The sequence below is a fragment of the Cladophialophora yegresii genome (assembly GCF_000585515.1).
Source record: "Cladophialophora yegresii CBS 114405 chromosome Unknown aczIN-supercont1.6, whole genome shotgun sequence".
Classification (NCBI taxonomy): Eukaryota; Fungi; Ascomycota; class Eurotiomycetes; order Chaetothyriales; family Herpotrichiellaceae; genus Cladophialophora; species Cladophialophora yegresii.
Genome location: NW_006913050.1, coordinates 370,431 through 388,306, shown reverse-complemented (window position 1 = coordinate 388,306; position 17,876 = coordinate 370,431). Strand labels below are relative to the sequence as shown.

At 54.2% G+C, this 17,876-nt stretch overlaps 4 protein-coding genes across 4 annotated transcripts; 1 reads left to right on the top strand and 3 right to left on the bottom strand.

The window, feature by feature from the left end:
- Nucleotides 1–475: 475 nt before the first annotated feature.
- On the bottom strand, nt 476–1,852 carry A1O7_08138 (uncharacterized protein; the record flags this gene model as incomplete). Its single annotated transcript, XM_007762132.1, has 4 exons — nt 476–887; nt 945–1,117; nt 1,171–1,469; nt 1,522–1,852. 4 exons carry the CDS (start codon nt 1,850–1,852, stop codon nt 476–478), a joined length of 1,215 nt encoding a protein of 404 aa, XP_007760322.1.
- Nucleotides 1,853–3,107: 1,255 nt separating this feature from the next.
- On the top strand, nt 3,108–4,935 carry A1O7_08137 (uncharacterized protein; the record flags this gene model as incomplete). The annotated part of the gene is made up of 5 exons (XM_007762131.1): nt 3,108–3,737; nt 3,789–3,988; nt 4,043–4,499; nt 4,546–4,660; nt 4,724–4,935. 5 exons carry the CDS (start codon nt 3,108–3,110, stop codon nt 4,933–4,935), a joined length of 1,614 nt encoding a protein of 537 aa, XP_007760321.1.
- Nucleotides 4,936–7,084: 2,149 nt separating this feature from the next.
- On the bottom strand, nt 7,085–10,730 carry A1O7_08136 (uncharacterized protein; the record flags this gene model as incomplete). The annotated part of the gene is made up of 4 exons (XM_007762130.1): nt 7,085–7,437; nt 7,501–7,948; nt 8,001–10,578; nt 10,636–10,730. The coding sequence occupies 4 exons, from the start codon at nt 10,728–10,730 to the stop codon at nt 7,085–7,087; spliced, it is 3,474 nt and encodes a 1,157-aa protein (XP_007760320.1).
- A 544-nt stretch (nt 10,731–11,274) lies between these two features.
- On the bottom strand, nt 11,275–17,498 carry A1O7_08135 (uncharacterized protein; the record flags this gene model as incomplete). The annotated part of the gene is made up of 3 exons (XM_007762129.1): nt 11,275–16,086; nt 16,136–17,307; nt 17,435–17,498. The coding sequence occupies 3 exons, from the start codon at nt 17,496–17,498 to the stop codon at nt 11,275–11,277; spliced, it is 6,048 nt and encodes a 2,015-aa protein (XP_007760319.1).
- Between the last annotated feature and the right edge of the window lie 378 nt (nt 17,499–17,876).

Here is a 17,876-nt window from a genome sequence, read left to right as displayed (position 1 = left end):
GTCATCCTACACATGAGGGAGGGTAGGGGACAGGCGAGCCCCTGTGACGATAGCAGAGGGCAAATGTGGTTTTGCCATGGACGTGAGCAGAAGATCTAGCGGGCTAACAGAAAGAGTAGCGTGGCGCCGGGGAGAAAACGCTCGCCGTGTACACGAATGGATAGATCAAGATAAGGTCGGGAGTAGTTGACGATAGAGGGTGGGTCAGAGGGATGGGGAGGGGTGGGGGGATCGGCCGGCTTGGGAACTGAGAAGCTTTCCTCCTCGCGTCTGGGCTTGGCGGAAAACCCCGGGCTCGACCACCGAATGAAGAGGCCGACTTAGTAATGAAAGCTGGGTTAGGATAGGTACTAGTACAGAACGTCTCAAAGGCCTGTGCTCCGAGGATTGGGAATGGTGCTATTGGCTTACCTACATACATATTCACCGATGCCATGACCGACCATGGGAAGGTATACCCTGGCCTTTATCTCGATCACCATTTGCCCGATTCTTGCAAGGCTGCACAACGCTCCACGTCTTGACAAAACTTGATGTCATCACTCTCGCCAGCACTGGCAGTCAATGGCCGTGTGGGCCACACTTCCTTTCCAGCCTGTTTCTCAAGCTTACGGTGTGCGGTAACGGCTTCCCGGACCAGCTGCTGGAAGCAGAGAACGCCACTTTCGCTGTCCGGCTGCAGGTGACCGGTCGAGTAGCTGCCTAGGTTGAGGTTGACTTGTACCGCGTTGCACAATTCCTTGTCTTCGCCCTCGACCTGTTTGAAGAATTTGTCCATCTCTTCAAACTCGGCATCCGTGGCATCCTTGTGGCGGTACACCTCATACTCATTGTGGACTGTCGTCGCACTCGTGGGGCATGAGCGCAGGAGATACCAAAACGGAGCACTGTGCTCTGGTCAGCTCACAACGCACGTACAAGGTGCCAGACGGAGGACTACTGACGCAATATTCAAAGCTCCGTTGGGATAGAACCAGCTGGGTGTAAAGTCGCGGCTGGTCTTGCCTGGTAGATCTTCCATGAAGTACTGTAGTTCGGCGCCCTCGGCTTCAAATCGATATTTGTCCAAATTACTCGTCTCCACAAACCCGGGATGGGTCGTGGGACAGTGATAGCACTGGATCGTGGAGCATTAGCCATCGTTGCACATGGAAGGGAGAGAGAGCTTACCTCATTATAGTTGTCGGCAGCCGCCTTCCAGTTGTAGTTGCCTTGGATGCTCCAGCTGTGGTCATACACATAGTCATCCATATTGAAGATGGCCAAGCGAGATCGCCGGTCGCTTCCTTGTAAGCGCATTTCCCACGGAATGGAGGGTACTTCCGAAGCCTCGAGGTTGACCCAGATGATGCCTCGGGCATCGATTCTGACATGAATGGGGAACAGGCCGTTCTTCTCTTTCTCGAAATCCTCGACCCCGTCGAATTTTGGCGCCTTGGCGAGTTTCCCATTCAATCCATAGGACCATCCTGGCATGGTCAGACGGGGTTCAACATCTCTCTCCACCTTCTTTGCACATACCATGATAGTAACACGCAAGGATACTTTTGGTCCCGCAAGTGGGGGCTTCGGGCTTAATGACAGGATAACCCCGATGTCGACAGACATTGTGAAAGCCATTGATCTTGTGTTGACGATCCATGATCAGGAAGAACGGAAACCCAGCGATCTCAAACTTGTGGTAGTCGCCGGGTTTTTGGAAACGGCATTTGTGTGTGGTCAGCAACCACTCCTTGGAGAAGATGGCCCGCCTTTCGAGCTCGTAAAGAGCAGGCGAACGGTACCACTCTGATGGTAGAGAAGTATTGCCATTCACCTTGGTGCTCTGCATGGTCAAGGTTTCGGTCGACATGGCTGATTGCTGAATGATTTGTGATAGTTTCTTTGTGACTGCGGCCTTACTTTGATCAGGAATCTTTACATTGCCTTGTACAGTCTTTTATAGAGCTTCGCTCGCCACTTCCCCGCATCACGAAATGCGTCGCTTGAAACCCCGGCATCTGGGATGCGGTAGAGGCGTTTGCGAATCGAGCAAAACTTCTACACTCGGTATAATGGCCCATCTTGCCCTCGTTGATAGCCCAAGAGGGTCAAAGTGCACTTGCGAATCATATATTGCTTAGAGCGTATGGAGTAGATTCAAGCCCAGATGCGGTGGCACAAGGCACCCAGGCTGCCTACCACATGAGGTTGCCGGGCGGCGGGTGCTTGGCACCGGTGCTGTTCTTCCATAGTTAGCTGGTAATTAGCTGCTAAGCACCGTGCGTCCCTTGTCAACCACCGCCGCGGACATTCATCCGACGAGACAGGCACCCACAGGGGAGCTCCTAGCACCAAGACCGTCAGAGCAATCGCACAAACCTTCCCCAACCTTCCCCAACCTGGATTTGATTCCCAGTTTCGTCCAGTTCCTCTCTTGGTTCGAGGCGTCAAATGCAACCGTTCATGTCACTGCGATCGCACTTTCGGGTCTGAAAACTTCCGCGTCCCTGTCTCGAGCGATCAAGGTGTAGATCTATCCGAGCCCACGTTGGAGGGGCTAGGTGAGATAGGCGAACTGCCAAGCGACCAATCGAACGAGAGTTCCCAGTTCGGCCTAGACGTTGAATGTCCCCAGAGCGCCAATCCACGCCGCTTACGAGTAGCGCCAGGAAATGGGTGAGTCCCAAGAAAATCCATGGGAAAGTATACTCAAAATTGGCTAGCATACGTATCGCGTCTCTCTTCAGGGAGCTGGAAGAGCTGAGGGGCTGTGCCCGAGGTGCAATGCGGCGACATGACTTCTCACGAGCTAGCACACTGTCTACTGGCAGTAAGCTCTTGCTCGAGTCGTTTAGAGCAATCATAAGACTGCAGAGTTCCCCGGCATGACCGGACTAGCACGGGGCAGGGACTACTGAAAACTAGAGATACTGTCGACCTTTGCGAGGAAAGAGACTGTCTCGGATACAAGGAGAGATCCCCGTCCTCATATCAACAACTCTGACCGCGGTTTTCGTCGCTTGACCACCGGCGGCGTCTGAAAAAGAAGACCCTCGTACAGAAAAATACGACGTGGTAGAAGACCACAAACTACGATCGTTGTCTACCCGCCAGGCAAATTCGACATGTCGACGGAGACTCCTGGGCAATATCGGAAAACCACGACTGCGTCTAGCCATGCCAAAGGCGAACATTACGTCGAAGGCTCGCCCGGACCAGCGTCCGCCGACGCCGACGTTCTTCTCGGCGTGCTGGGATACCAGGCCGAACTGGCCCGCAGTCGATCGACCTGGCAGGTCGCGTTCATGTCGTTCGTGCTGGCCTCGGTCCCCTATGGACTCTCCTTGACCCTGTATTATCCCCTGATCGGTGGCGGCCCTGTCTCGATCATTTGGGGCTGGCTGGCAGTGGGTATGATCATGACCTGTGTCGCCATTTCTCTCGGTGAGATCACTTCGGTCTTCCCAGCGGCCGGAGGCGTGTACTACCAGACATTCATGGTCTCCCCGCCGCGCTACCGCACGGTTGCTGCTTGGATTTGTGGCTGGGCGAACACCATGGGTGTGATCACGATCACCCTCTCCGTCAATTTTGGTTCAGCGCAGTTCTTTGTCGCTTGTATCAACATCTTTGGGGAGGATGGAAACCCGGTCTGGCCCGCGGAGACGTACGAGGTCTTCCTGCTCTTCCTCGCCATTACGTTCTTGTGCAATACGATATCATCCCTCGGAAATCGATGGCTGCCCATACTAGATGTCAGTATCTGTCCCACTCCCCCTCACCGGATCTTACTGACTCGTGCGCAGACCTTTGCCGTCTTCTGGACTTTTACGGGCCTCGCCGCCATCATCATCTGCTCCCTGGCGCTTGCAAAGAACGGACGAAACAGCGCAAAGTACGTCTTCACCGAGTTCCAGACCAACTCGGGTTGGATTCCGGGATGGTCCTTTTTCATCGGTCTGTTGCACGGTGCCTATGTCACCTCGGCGACCGGCATGATCATCGCGTAAGTTCACCGTCGTACCCACAAGCCAGATCACTTAGTAAGCAATGCGTGCAGCATGTGCGAGGAGGTCAAACAGCCGGCGATCCAGGTCCCCAAAGCCATGGTGCTCACAGTCATACTGAACGTGGCTTGTGGCTTACTGTTCTTGATCCCCCTCGTCTTTGTCCTCCCTCCGATCGAAGATGTGGTCGCCCAGAGCTCCCCAGTACCGTATATTCTCCGTATGGCCATTGGCAACCAAGGCGGTGCCTTTGCCGTCACCATCCCGTTACTGGTTCTGGCTCTTCTCTGTGGCACTGCATGTACCACTGCCGCTTCTCGAACCGTGTGGTCGTTTGCACGAGACGGCGCGATTCCCGGTTCACGATGGTGGAGAAAAATCAACCGCCGGCTCGAGGTGCCCTTCAACGCAATGATGTTCAGCATGGTGATCCAGTGCGTCTTGGGCATCATCGTCTTCGGCTCGACCGCAGCATTCAATGCCTTTAGTGGCGTGGGGGTCATCTTTTTGGTAACTACTCTCCAAAAACATTTTGTCCCCGCTGACCTTCTTCCAGACCATTTCCTACACGACGCCGATTTTTGTTTCCCTGGTCACTGGTCGAAGAACGCTCAAACGAGCTCATTACAACCTCGGTCCCGTTGGGGTTGCATGCAACATCATTGCAATCTGTAAGTGACCAAAACAACTCCCGAGTCACCATTATTCCGGACACACTGACAATACATGTACAGGCTGGTGTCTCTTGATCACGCCCATATATTGCATGCCGTCCTACCTACCCACCACGGCAGATACGATGAATTACGCTTCCGTGGTCTTCATTGGTGGCGTGACCGTCTCGGCAATCTGGTATTTCGTCTGGGGTCGGCATAGCTATCGAGGACCTCCAGTCGGTGTGGAGGAAGCCAACGTACGGCGCGACTCGTTAGTCGAAGCAAAGTAGAGGCACACTACAGTATCAAACATGGCCAGCACTTTGTGAATCTGAAGACCGGATCGTGTCCCACTGGTCCTACAGATAGCTGGCGCCTGCCTACACTTTCCGATCCCACCCGCGGCCAGAGTCGCTTTTTTTTCTTCTTGGCATTTGGCATTCGATGAAATGTCGAGATTGTACTCCGTAACCGTACCTGCGTGCAAAGGTGCAGTTCTTGGTTGTGTTGTGTTAGAAACAACGGACACCGGACAGTACCTACGTTCCTCTCTACCTAGGTACTGACCAGAGTAGAGTAGAACATTACATCTCTTTGGTGTGGTCGAGTGTTGGTGAGTTGGAAGTAGTAGTTTAATTAATACTCGTACTCCGTACACTACTACTGTAATATGACTGTACTCCGTACTCCGTACAGTACCTCACCATCCACTTACCAAGAGAAAAACAGCCTCCAAAAGGCGCCGGGGAATTCCCCTGTAAACCTGTGGGTGACCTGCGCTCGCCTGCGTTGAACTGTACTAATTTACAGGACAGTACTGTGTAGCTTATTCATGCATGTACCGGTGGGAATCACCGTAACTACCAAATGTGTACCTATATGCCTGCCGCACCTACTAAGTAATAATTACTTCCTACAGAGTATTGAGTGCATTGCTGCACTGCGCTGCGCTGAGCTAGGCAAGGACAGGCTCGCGACATCAGCATCAAGGAAGAAATCACCAGAATGTACATAAGAGGACCTTGAGAGCCAGACAGAGCCATGTGTGCAATGTGCAACGTGCATTGCGCCGCGTGGCCGTCGAATTCCTGCTTCGTTCGGATTCGTGCGTCGTGCGTGGTTTGGAGACTCCTGCCGAGTTTTTCGAAGAGGGCCTCAGGCCGGATGCGCCTGTTCCGATGCTCGAATGTGTGCGTCGTTCGAGACTCCTGCATTCTTGATGCCGTCTGATGTGGCGCCGTGACCGAGAGAGGGAGGGGGGCAAGGCAGGCAAGGTGATCTCGTGGCTGTTGCTGTTGCTGCCGTGCTGTGACTGGGAAGGTTATCCGAAGGGTTAGCCAGACAGCCTCAAGAGGTGTACTGGGCCATACCCCCTATTGTACGATACCGTATTATTTATATAGGCCTTCGTAACTATATAGCTGGGTCTGCCCCCAGACCCCTCTGAAATTCATCATGTCCTCCAATTGAGTCACAGTGCAGTATTACTGTACTCTCGTGATTAGGCAGTCAGTCAGTCCAGTGCAGTGCAGTGCATAATTACTTGATTCCGTGGTCCTAAGGTCCCGTTGCGTATCAGATCCATCCATTCAGTCCAAGTTCCCATTGCGTATCAGATCCATTCGGTCCAAGTTCCCTTTGCGCATCAGATCCATCCATTCAGTCTCTTAATTTTCGGCGGCGGCGGACTTTGATGGCCTTTTTTTCTCCATTCGATGACTTCGAGGATAGAGATAGACGCGGAGCACTGCAGCTACGTACTGCAGTAATCAGTAACTGCTTGATCAACTGCCTTGAGACGTAGAGTCGTACATTGTCACGAAGACGTGGCGCCCGTGTCCGTACCAAGCATAAAGCCAAGAGGTCCAATAAACCTCGGTGCAAAGTTCTTTTGGGCATTTCCCAGAGGGCGGTGGACCTCTCCTGACATACATGTACTCATCCTCGCACAGTCCAGTCATCAATCAATACCGGCTGGAGAACCCGGGGCGCTTGTTAGAACGAAGAATCAACAGCCTGCTGGGCGATTGGGTACCAAACCTCTTCTGCAGTAGTCATAAGTACTGAAGAACGCAAGATTCAGGAGGAGAAGAACACTGGGCACCAAATCTCTTCCGCAGTAATCGTACCTAAAAGTACTGAAGAACGAAGATTCAAGAGAGAAGGGTGACCACTGGGCACTAAATCTCTTCTGCAGTAATCACAAGTACTGAAGAACGAAGATTCAAGAGAGAAGAACACTGGGCACCAAATCTCTTCCATTGTGCTTGTACTTCAACGGTCGCTCTACGTAGTGTTGGCTTGGACGAAGTTCGAACACCACCATCACTTGGAGTTGCTCAATCACTCCAGTCCCTGGACTACCTATCCTATCCTATCCTATCCCTTCTGTATCCCACCCTGTGTTCTCCCCTCCTCTCTACGTGGCGCGCCCGTCCCTCAACACAACCGTTTCAACTCCTCTCCCCACCGCCTCACATCCTGGACAGTCACATTCTCAGCGTCTAGACCGCCCTCTTTCAAACACATCGCTAACTCCTCATCCCTTAACTGAAGCAGAGCCTGCTCTAGCATCGCTCCATCGACCACGCGAAACGGCTCATCCTTCTCGCTCACCTCGGTCCGCCATGCCCGGAATTTACTCCACGGCATGTATCCCGGGGCTTGCACCCTGTTCGCCAGCACAGACTGCAGCGTCAGGAGGATTTGCATGTACGGCGGGTTGATCGTGCCGAGCATGTAGATGCTGCCTTCTATGGTGGCCACGAATGCGCGCGGCGTCACGACCGGTCCTTCGCGGGGTAGCTTTCGGATCCGCTCGGGGTCGTTGGACAGTTTGGACCAGCTTTCGCGACTTGGTCTGGGGGATGCGGACAGTGCGACGATCTTGTTGACCACTTCGCCCAACCGGAACTCGCCCGTGACTTCGAGCCGGCGGTTGTAGCCTAGCGGGCCGGTGCCATCTTGGATCTGTCGAAGACTCACCAGGTTGCCTTCCATGTCTGCCACGACCCATTCGTTTTCCATGATGGATGCGGTGGCCGAGGACCAGAGGGTGGCGAAGTGGCGGGACGTTTCGACCAGGCTGTAGCCTGTCGGGGAGTTCTTGTCTTTGGTGTCGACTTGTAGGATGGACAGCGATTTCATGAGGTCGGCGACGGCAATGAGGGCGGGACTTGTTGGTGTGGCGGGCGTGACGGCCAACGACAGAGGATTTGTCGACGTGCGGTATGTAGCTAGCTTTTGCAGTTGGAGCGAGTGGTCGCCCCGGCTTGAGGAGGGGACAAGTCCGTAGAGGACGACCTGGAGAGGAGAGGTTAGCAAGAAGACCCCGTGGTGGAACTTGTGCACTCACCGTCTTGACCAGGCCAGCCACGATCTTACCCTCGCACATGGCCAGACTACGGCAAGCGCCTTTGACCTTGATCGAAGTGACTTCCCTGAGTTTCTTCTCCTTGTTGGCCTCGTAGATGAGTATCTGTCCTTTCAGAATGTCTTCACCGTGCTCGACCTCGTCCTCCAAGATACTCGTCCCCACAACGAACATCTCCCCATAAGCCCGGGAATCGTCTTCGGTGTCAAACGAGCCCGTGGAGACGATACACTCGACCAATTCCTTGTCGTGCAGTTCTATCGAGTGCAGTTCTCGAAAGCTGACTTCGTCCGCAAGTTTGATGGAACTCAACAACACCTCCGCGCCATCTTCAATGGTTCGGCTGACGCATCCCATGGCGAAAACCTTGGCTTTGGGTTCATACGTGAGACATCGCACGGTCTCACCAATGGGGAGGGTCTGGAGTTGAGCTGTCCTCTCCTTGCCCATGAGAGCCAGCTTCAGCTCATTGGGCGTCGCAATCGCGATGGCATCCGGATACGCCTCCGAGTTAAAACTGCAGACCCGGGAGGCGTTGTCTGAATTGACTGCCGAATAGATGATCCGTCCCTCGGATGAGTAGATCAGCGATGGCTGCTCGCACGAAGCGAAAATGTTCGAAAGCTTTGCGTGGCTGCCTTTGGGTAATTGTTTGAAGAAAACGGGCTCCGTACCAAGCAGCACTTTGTCCGTGCACGTCAGCGTGTTCTTGGTGGAGTCGAATGAGTACGAGACGACCGTGCCGTCAGCCATTGCAACTAACAAAGTCGGCGGTGACTCGGGCAGGAGGTTGGCAACTAAGACTGACCTCGGGATGTCAGTCCCAGGTGTGCCTAGAGACTCAGTCCGGAGCACTTCCAGGGTATGTAGGTCGAGAATTGCGAGAGATGCAGTCTGCCAGAATGACACGATACATACGTTGCTCTGCGTTTCTGGGACGGTCACACTCGAAATCTGCGAGTCGGCCGGGAATGTCTTAGAAATGGCAGGGTTGGCGTCGTTCGTGGCTGTGTGGTAGACGTGCAGTGTGTGACCACCTTCGACGACAGCCAGATGGACAGAGTTTGCGCTTGCTGCTGTCAACTTGGCTCCTGCGTCGGTTGGCTTCCATTCGAGGGTAAGCATACTAGACTCGAGGTCTGTGATCCTCAGCCCGGTCTCATAAACTTGCATCAGCTTACGCCCGGGGAGATTTGCGGCATATAGAGTTGGCTGAGACAACTCGAGATGGTGGAAGCTGTCCACTTCTTCAACCGAAGCTTCTTGGTCAAACTGGAATATCCGCGTCTCATTGACGAATGAAACGAGTAGTGTGTCTTGGATGTCGCCGTCGCCGGTTGAACTCACGGCCCAGAGGTCGGTGATGTGGGCTATCTCCCCAATAGTGCCAATCTCTTCCAGACCGACGCCACTTCGAACACTCCGAATGGTGCCGTCTTGCCATGCGCCCGAAGCCGCCACTATTCTTGCTTGGCCAGACGAGAACTCAGCCGCGGCACCGCCTTGTGCGCCTCGACCCAAATCCATGATCGTGAAGTCGAGAATGGGCGCGATGTTAGGGAACGTCTGGACGACGCGGACGCCTTCCTCTTCAATGTGAACCACCTGCGAGTCGCCGGAATGCGAACCGACAAAGACATAGCCCTCGTCTAGGTAGACCAAGCACGACGCTTTGGACGCCACTCCGACAGGGTCGAGTCTCCACGATACAACCTCGGAAAAGCTGGTTTCGATCATCAGGAAGAACAGCTTGCCGTAGTCGTCCGCTAGGAGCCAGCGGTGCTCGTCGATCTTGGTCCAGCATGTCCAAATGGTGGACTGGTCATCCAACGGCTGGGTGATGACATTGGTAAGATCACGGTCGACATACCGGATGGCATGGTCGCCTAGGACGAGGAAGCCGCTGTAGGGTACGGAGACTGGAATGAGGTGGCTGACTCCCTTGTCGAGCTGGTCACCTTTCAACTCGGCCACTCGTTCCAGTTCCGCAGAAGCCTGCTCTCCTCCGGCTCGATATTTCAGTTCCCGCAGCACCAGTTGTGGATTTTCCAGGTTGTCTTCCCACAAAATAGCAAGCTTAGGGTTATCTTTGGAGTCCGGAGCCGTTTCCAGGAAAGCGGACGATCGCGTCAACAGCTCCTCAACTCTGACCTGCACCGGTTCACCCAACGCCCCGGCCGGAGGCTTGGTATTGCTCTCTCTTTTCACCCGCTTGTTCGAAGGCTGAACGAAGGGCACGACCGATACGACTCTATCATACAGTTCCAGGCTCATGAAGCGTCGTGTGGGATCGACGTGGCATCTGTCCGCCTCCTGTGAGCTGCGTAGCACTTTATCTGCGAGATCGACATAGCTCTGCTCCGTGTGCAGTTGTGCGATACTGGCATTCCATGAACACGTGAAATACTGGTAACGATCGGTGCCGACGAAGAGGAGGTCGGTCTTGGACGCAGACGGACGGATCTTCTCGAGGATCGTAATGTAGCCGTAGACTGTCTTGGTGTGTAACAGCGTCAGGCCTTCGGGCCCTTGCTCGTAGAGGTGGAGTTGGTTCGCTTTCCTACATGTTCAGGTCAGTACTGGGATGATGCTGCGAGGAGTCTCACAAGTTGCTCACGCGACAATGAGAGTGTCCACTCCCGGTTCGAGGAAGTTCAGCTTGATGGCAAGCCGGACTCCGCTCGGAGGGTGGACGGCGCCGACATAGGACATGGTGACGGTGACTGTGAGCGGCCTTATGGAGGGGTAGAGCTGTCGCAGCTCATGGCGCTTCCCTCGGCGGACGTGGCATTTGCATCTATTATCAGATGCTTACGCGCAGGATGGGTGGTGGCTGGCGCAGTGAGGGAGATACAAAGCCGCATCAAAGAGATTATGGTCAAATGATGACCAGTTCATTAACTTTACATTCTGTGAATATGCAGCCGTCAGCCTCGCCGACAGTTGGGGATGCAATTCACGACATATGACAAGCCAGCCACAAGTTGCCTCTTTGTGCTCAGCCAAGTTCCAGCTGCAAAGACAAGTTACAGCATAGACAGTAAAGCGCTGATGTTCAATATTGTCACATATTCGTGGTTCGTTGTGTACATGTTGCAGCCTACGTCGTCGCTGGTCTGTTTCCCAGCTGTTGCGGCAATCCCCCGAGCGCCATGCTTGCTGTCTGCAGTTCTGTGGCCCTGCCAATGACTCCGGGGGTCCTGATGGTGATTCTCCTGTTGACGGTGCTGTACAAACCCAGTCCTCTAACAAGCAATTACTCCGCCGCCGGTCCGGCCTTGTCAATGCACAACCACCACCACCCTGCTGTCTGATATCCCCGGGTCTTCTCATCCACCTTGACAAACCCACCCTGTTCAGCCCAAGCAAGGATCATCTCCACTTCCCCCATCCCCAGTGCGTTCCCGAAAGCCCTGGATGCATCCCTTGCCGAAATTCCAGGCATCTGGGCAACCAAGCCCATCACCCCTGCCAGGAAAATCTCCCACAGCCGCATATTCACATTTCCATGGATATCCACCCAAGGTGGGATTGGTCTTCTCTCCCCGTCAGCCTCACCTGTGGGGATGGGGATTCCCCTCGCGTCAACCAATGGATCACCAAGGACATATCCCTTTGCAGGGCGAAGTTCAACTCCAAATCCCAAGGCTTGCTTGTCCATATCCCTTGTCCGATAACCCACCCTCTCATGATCGAGGCCATACCTTGTACAGGGCACATCCGGGCCTGGCCTTGCTGTTATTTGGCCCTGTGCCATGAGATTCAGCACCGCGAACATCTCCGCGGCCGGGAGATCCTCATGTTTCTCCGGCATAACCACGTCCCCCACTCCGAAGGCCCTGTCCAGAATCTCGCGCTTGAACTGGATTGCTCCTCGGAGCGTCTCTGGCGAAACCAGCCCGAGCGCCTCAAAGCGGCCGAGAAATCCGGGATGAGCTTCCCAGGCACGCATGCCGCTTGGGTCAGGCGAACTGACTTGACGTCTCTGTGGTACTCGCTGGACAAATTTCGCATCCTCAAGGAGTTTCAACGCCTGGCCGAGACGACGTTCGCAGTCCATAGGAGTGGAGGACAATGTCGATAGCTTAGCGTGTGCGAGGGAGGCGTTGAACGTTGAGGAGGGGCAAAGGACTGCAGACAGGACCCAGCTTTTTGCTAGGTGGAGGTCCGGGTTGTTGCCTAGCTGCTTTTCGCAATGCGGATGATAGTGGAGGAAAGTTGGCTTGGTAGAAGACGTGTAGTCTACGCCAAAGACCAAGGATCTTGTGTTTCCATCTTTAGGTAGGGCTGAGGGGTGTGATGCAAAACCGTAGTACTGCTTGGGTTCATCGAAAGTTAGACCATAATCGTCCAAGAAATCATCACGCGTGTCAGGAAGTTCTATTTCAGTGAACTCTGCAAGGTGCTTCACGCCGGAGTAGTCCAGGTTCCCAAGGCCCCATTCGACGATAGCGGACCAGTCTGTGGCATCGAGTTGCTCGAGATTGACGGACGGAGCCTTGCCAGACTCCAAGCCTTCAATATATTTGCACTGGAATTCTTCAGAAAGAGCCTGGATGTTTGTGCTGCGCCTGCTTGACAGCGTTTCCCAGCTGGACCTGATGAAAACTTCTTTGCTTTTTGGAAACAGCGTCATAACAACCGACCAGTCGATGGAGCCTTCAACTCCGCCAGCGAGTGCACGGACGACGACAACAGACACGATGATCCGTTGGATCCGGTCTTCTGCCATGTCCTGAGTCCATCTCTCGCCTCGAGTGAGGCGTCGAGGTGCAGAGGCAAGGCCCGAGAGAGCCCTGCGCTTCAGGGCGTTGGCGGTGGATGTCTTTCTCGAAGCCTCGGGCGCTTCCCTGCGTCGCTTTAGTGCAGGTTCTAGCGCAGCATCCAGTTCGGAGGCGAGGAAGTCATTGTCCTCAGTCATCTTCCGTTTGGGGACTCGACTGGTGCGTCGAGGACCACGAAGGGGTTGGGTAGCGTTGGGAGGCGGTGGAGGTGGCATTGTTTGCAGCATCAAAGCATCGATTCCAGCAATCTGAGAAGCTGCCTCAGGCGAAGCACGCAAGGCATCCACGAATGGAGGCCATGATTCAGCAGGCGGATATGCACTTCGCAATTCCATGCCATCCTGGTCGAAGTGGACAAGGGCTTCAAACTCCGCCCTCGCGGGGAGCTCGGCCTCAGTGTAGAGCGCTTTCGGGATGATGTGGTTGATGAAGCCGTATTTAGACCTCGTCGCAGCCGCAGACTCTGATTCTTGTTCTTCCCAAGCACGGACACCCTCCACCTCACATGCAAAGCGTTCCCAATTTCGACCCAGACCTTCTGACACAAACTGGGCATAGTCTAGTTCCAGACCGGGAAGCTGCAGAATGTCATCCAATGAGGAAGGGAAGTTCCTCCAGAGAAGAAATTTGCCGGGCAACTGGGATCCTCTTCTCCCTGTCTTCTTCCGACGTGTCTTTACTTGCACACTCTTCGACCTCCAGGGGTTCCAAGACGAGACGTCGGACAGCAAAGCGATGACGGGGCAAGTCGTTCGCCAGATATGGAGCTGATAAGCGGGGTGCGAAACAAGAGATGGGATTTTCAGTGTAATGAAGCCTGTCGCAGCAGTCGCTGGCGTCGGTTCAAGTGGTGGCTTTGGTTGATTCCCAGTGAGTGCCTCAACCACAGAAACCAATGTTGGATTCGTTGCGACAGATGAAGCTCTTCGGTGTCGCTTGGATGGCCTCTCTTCGGTCCTCTCCTCGGTGTCGATCGAAGGTGTCCGAAATCTCCTTGCTGTGGGCGTTTGTATCTCATCGTCGAGTTCTCGGCCTCTACTTGAGGCATTCTTGTTGAAAAGAGGTGGGCGGCAACCCTCCGCAATCCATTCCGAGGGGATGTAATCAACAGGATGGGCGTCTTTGATTGACTGCTTGACACCTTCAACTAACTGAGACTCGGGGTGAATGCTCGGCAAGAAAAGGACTGAACCTTTGACCATGGTGGTGGAGTTGCCCCGATAGTTGAATGTCACCGATTTCAATTTGCCCAACTCGCAAAGTGACTTGATCGCCGCCTTGATGGTTTTAAGCAAAGGTCGGTCCTCCTCGCCAGCCTCCTGCCACCGGGCGACAGAGATACGCCTCAGGGTGATATGATCATTCGGTACAGCTCCAGCTGTCATCTTAACGAGCTCCAGTACGATGCTGCGACACAAACCAAGGGCCCCACTGTTGCGTTTTTGCTTCGCTGGTATCTGTGACACCTCAACTGTGCCGGGTTCATTTGTGTTCTTCCCCGTTCTTGGCGTAGATATCTTGGTGGGAGTCGCCGAGCGAGCCCTACTCCCGGAGGCAGTGGTGTAGCCCTGCACTTCTGCGGGCTCTTCAGGGAGTTCCGCTGTCAAAGAAGGACTTGGTGAAGCAGCAGCTGCCACGATGCCGGTCCACGGTCCAGGGTCGTGGTCAGTGACATCAATTCTATCGACAACCTGCACAACAGTAGAGCCTTCGGAAGGCATTGCTCTTGTCTTGGAGGACTGGCGCATACTCCTGGTTTGCCCGCTCTCCAGCATCTGACCTGCTTTTTCTGTTAGTTTGCGCTTCCGGGATGATCTAACAGGGGATATTTGTATGCTTCTGGCTTTCGGCGCGATTGACACCTCCGGAGTGCTGTTCTTGTCGGGTACGCTTTCATTGTGACCCGGGCTGATCTGTCTATGTTCGCTTGAGACGGTCTCAATCACAGTGACAGGCGAGAGAGCCCTTTCTGCAGCGTTATGGTTCTCTTGTAGAAGGCCTTGCTCTGCGCCAGTTGAGATCTCTATTAAGTCGACTTGAGCATCGTGGTGGATAGGGTTTACGATACCAAAGGGAAGCCTTGCTGCCGCCGTTGGTTTCTCATGGAATACACCCAACCTTGGCCCTGACGTCTTCTGCTCAGTTGTTTCGCCAGGTGTCGCCTCTATGTCATGCTTCGCTTTGATTGGTGGGCGTGAGGGGCGACGTGCCTTGACTGACTTTTTAGGGTGATATGGCCGGTACACGAAGCTGTGTGATGCGCTGGAGGGCCAACGTTGCCACAGATGAACCTCGCTTCTGTCAACAAGCGCAAGAGAGGCCAGGCGTGGTGTTCTGACAATCATAACACGTGAACGTTTTCCAAAATTGTCCCAACGTAAGCCGGCCGGAGACATATAGACGCCTTCCATCGAGCGATTTAGGATGGCTCTTGTGGAAGTTATCCAGTCCTCGCCTATCTCATCTGCACCGAGAGGGACCGGCAATTTGGCGTCCAAAGCCTTAACCAATGTCTGATCAAAGTCCGCAGGACGAGCGGCGTACAATGCTTTGGCAACTGGATCTCTCATGTTTCCCTTCTTTACGGTTTTCTCGTCGTGGCCGGCATCGAGTCTAGCTTGCTTGAATTGCATACGCCAGAATTTTTCCGTACCTCGCATGTACTTGCGAGGACGGCCGAGCGGGACTTCAGCGTTCTCATTGGTAAATGTCTTCCGATTGGGCGTTTGTCGAGGATTTGGAGGTGCTTGAGACTTTGCTCCTCGACGAGATCGTCGATCCGAGGTGTGAGGCAAGGCCGGCAGTTCATCGCGCATGTCTAAGGCAAGCTGTGCTCCCCTCTTAGCGACGACCAACTCTCCTCTTCGTGCTGCGACGTCTCCAGCGGCGGTCGCTAGCACAAGGCTCGAAAAGGTGGTCTCACCTCCCCTGACCTGGAGCGGCAACAAGTTCTGCACGGGAAACCCAAACTCGTCGAGGCCGGAGGCTCGGTCAGCCGCACCATCCTCACGGCTGTCGGACTCGTCTTGCCCTGGGGATTTGAACGCCCGCTTAGCGCCTGGAATTGCGGTGATGTCAATGCCTGTTTCTCCGGCATGCTGCTTGAACTCGTCCCATGAGTAGTGTATCCATCTTATGATACCGTCCTCTGTTACGGCGTGACGTATGATAGCAAGGTGTCGAAGATGTGGCGGTTGGACAACTAACGACTCGCACGAGACGCGGTGGAGGAGGGATTCCAGCTGCCGGCGCACAAAATCGCCTGTGATGATCTGCCGCGCATCCTGTTGTTCTGGTCAGTAATATGGAAAGGCAGACTGACCGATAACATACGAAATTAGAAAGACCATTGCTACCCGCGGACTGGACAGCTTCCACCAGTATGTTAGACATCAAGCGGTCTGGGTTCCATACTGCCGATTTAGACGGCGGTTGTAAGGACTCTTCACCCCCGGCAGCTGCTGGAGACTCTGCAGGGCCGGCGTTAGGAAGACATTCTGAGTCTGCACCAGTAGTCAACTCTTCGAGCGTCTGATCCAATGACAATTGCTCATTGTTGAAATTCTCTAAATCCTCGGGCCCAGCAAGACGCAGAAGCTGCACAAACTGCTGCAAGTCACCCGAGGTCGCAGACGGGCCGACTGCTGTTCGCACCCGCTTGACCAATTTAAGCCTCTCGAGCCGCCGTACGATTCTCTGAAGCACAGCCGACTTGGCTGGGGACTTGAGATTTAATTCCTCTGCCAGCCTGCTTTGAGGTAGAAGAGTCTGACTCGTCAGTATGTCGAAGATTCTTCGGACAACGTGCCGCAACATGGTTCCCGGGCGTTGGGATGTGTCGGCATCCACTGTAGCAGATTTCGCAAACTTCTTCAGTGTCAAACGACTGGTCCGATTGCCTCTGAGGAAGACGGCTTCCTTGATGATGTAGCCCTTGCTATGCAACGCATCAGTTCGCTTGGGTACGGAGCGCTTGTCCTGTCCAGATGATCGGATAAGTTCTCCCTGAAGGATCCCATCGGATCTTGTCGCCGTGATGTACTTCAGCAGCTCGAACTCCAGAGGCGCAACTCTTCTGGGATCTGGGGGATGCCCACATATTGCCTGGTAGAGTCGTTCTTCCTTGAGACGGATCCGTGGTCCTTCAGTAACACGTGGTCTCCGGATCTTCGGTTGCTCCTCAATTGCGGCGCTGACATGGCGTGAATCTCTTGGAGTGGGCTCACCCTCATCTGGAGGCTCGCTGCCTATAGCACTGTGATCGATATATCCGGGAAACTCTGACTCGACCTGAGCCAAGGGACTCTTGTTGTAGCACCCATTGTCCCCAAGAGATATGTCGGGATGTCGTCCTAGCCATAACCAGACTTTCGAGAGCAGGGATCGGTCGACGGTGACGTGTCGGTTTGTGCTCGTTGAGTCCGAAGCCGAACCCGATCCAAGCTCTTCCGCAGGATCCGCATAGAAAGCAGAGATCGATTTCGCAAGTTCATTAATCGTCAATCCTACCAGGATGGGATCGAGTTAGCTCTGTCGAGAGTCGTCACGGAAGAGATGCACAGTGGTGGGGCAATGGCGCCAGTGCTACCGAGGCCAGGCCATCGCCCTGCAAAATCTGAGTGATGTTCGTACCTTGGAATTGTGCTGCGATTTCACCAACCAGGAATTCGATCAGAGAGTCGAGGTTCTTCGCCATTGCTCATGCGCCATTTCCGATCGCAGCAAGAAGCAGTGGATGGAGGCGGATCAGTCTGAGTTCCAGTTCGAGTTCAATTGAGGACTTTTTGAGACCAAGAGTCCCCGAGACTGGCGCTGTGGCCTTGGCAGCTGTTCTCTTTCACTTCTGATTGGTCGGAGGTTTCACCATGGCGAGGCTGTACACAGTTGTCGGGTCTGTGGTTCATCGACGGTTCGTTCCTGTCTCGGTCGAGCCACTGAACTCCAGCCTAATTCAAGGCAGCCAGCAAACTATGGTGGGCAACACGAATGGTCAAAGTGAAGTATTTGTTCTATGATTGAGCCTTCTAAGAAGCGTTGCGGTATGCCGGCCCCATCAACGAGCCTTGAGTGGACA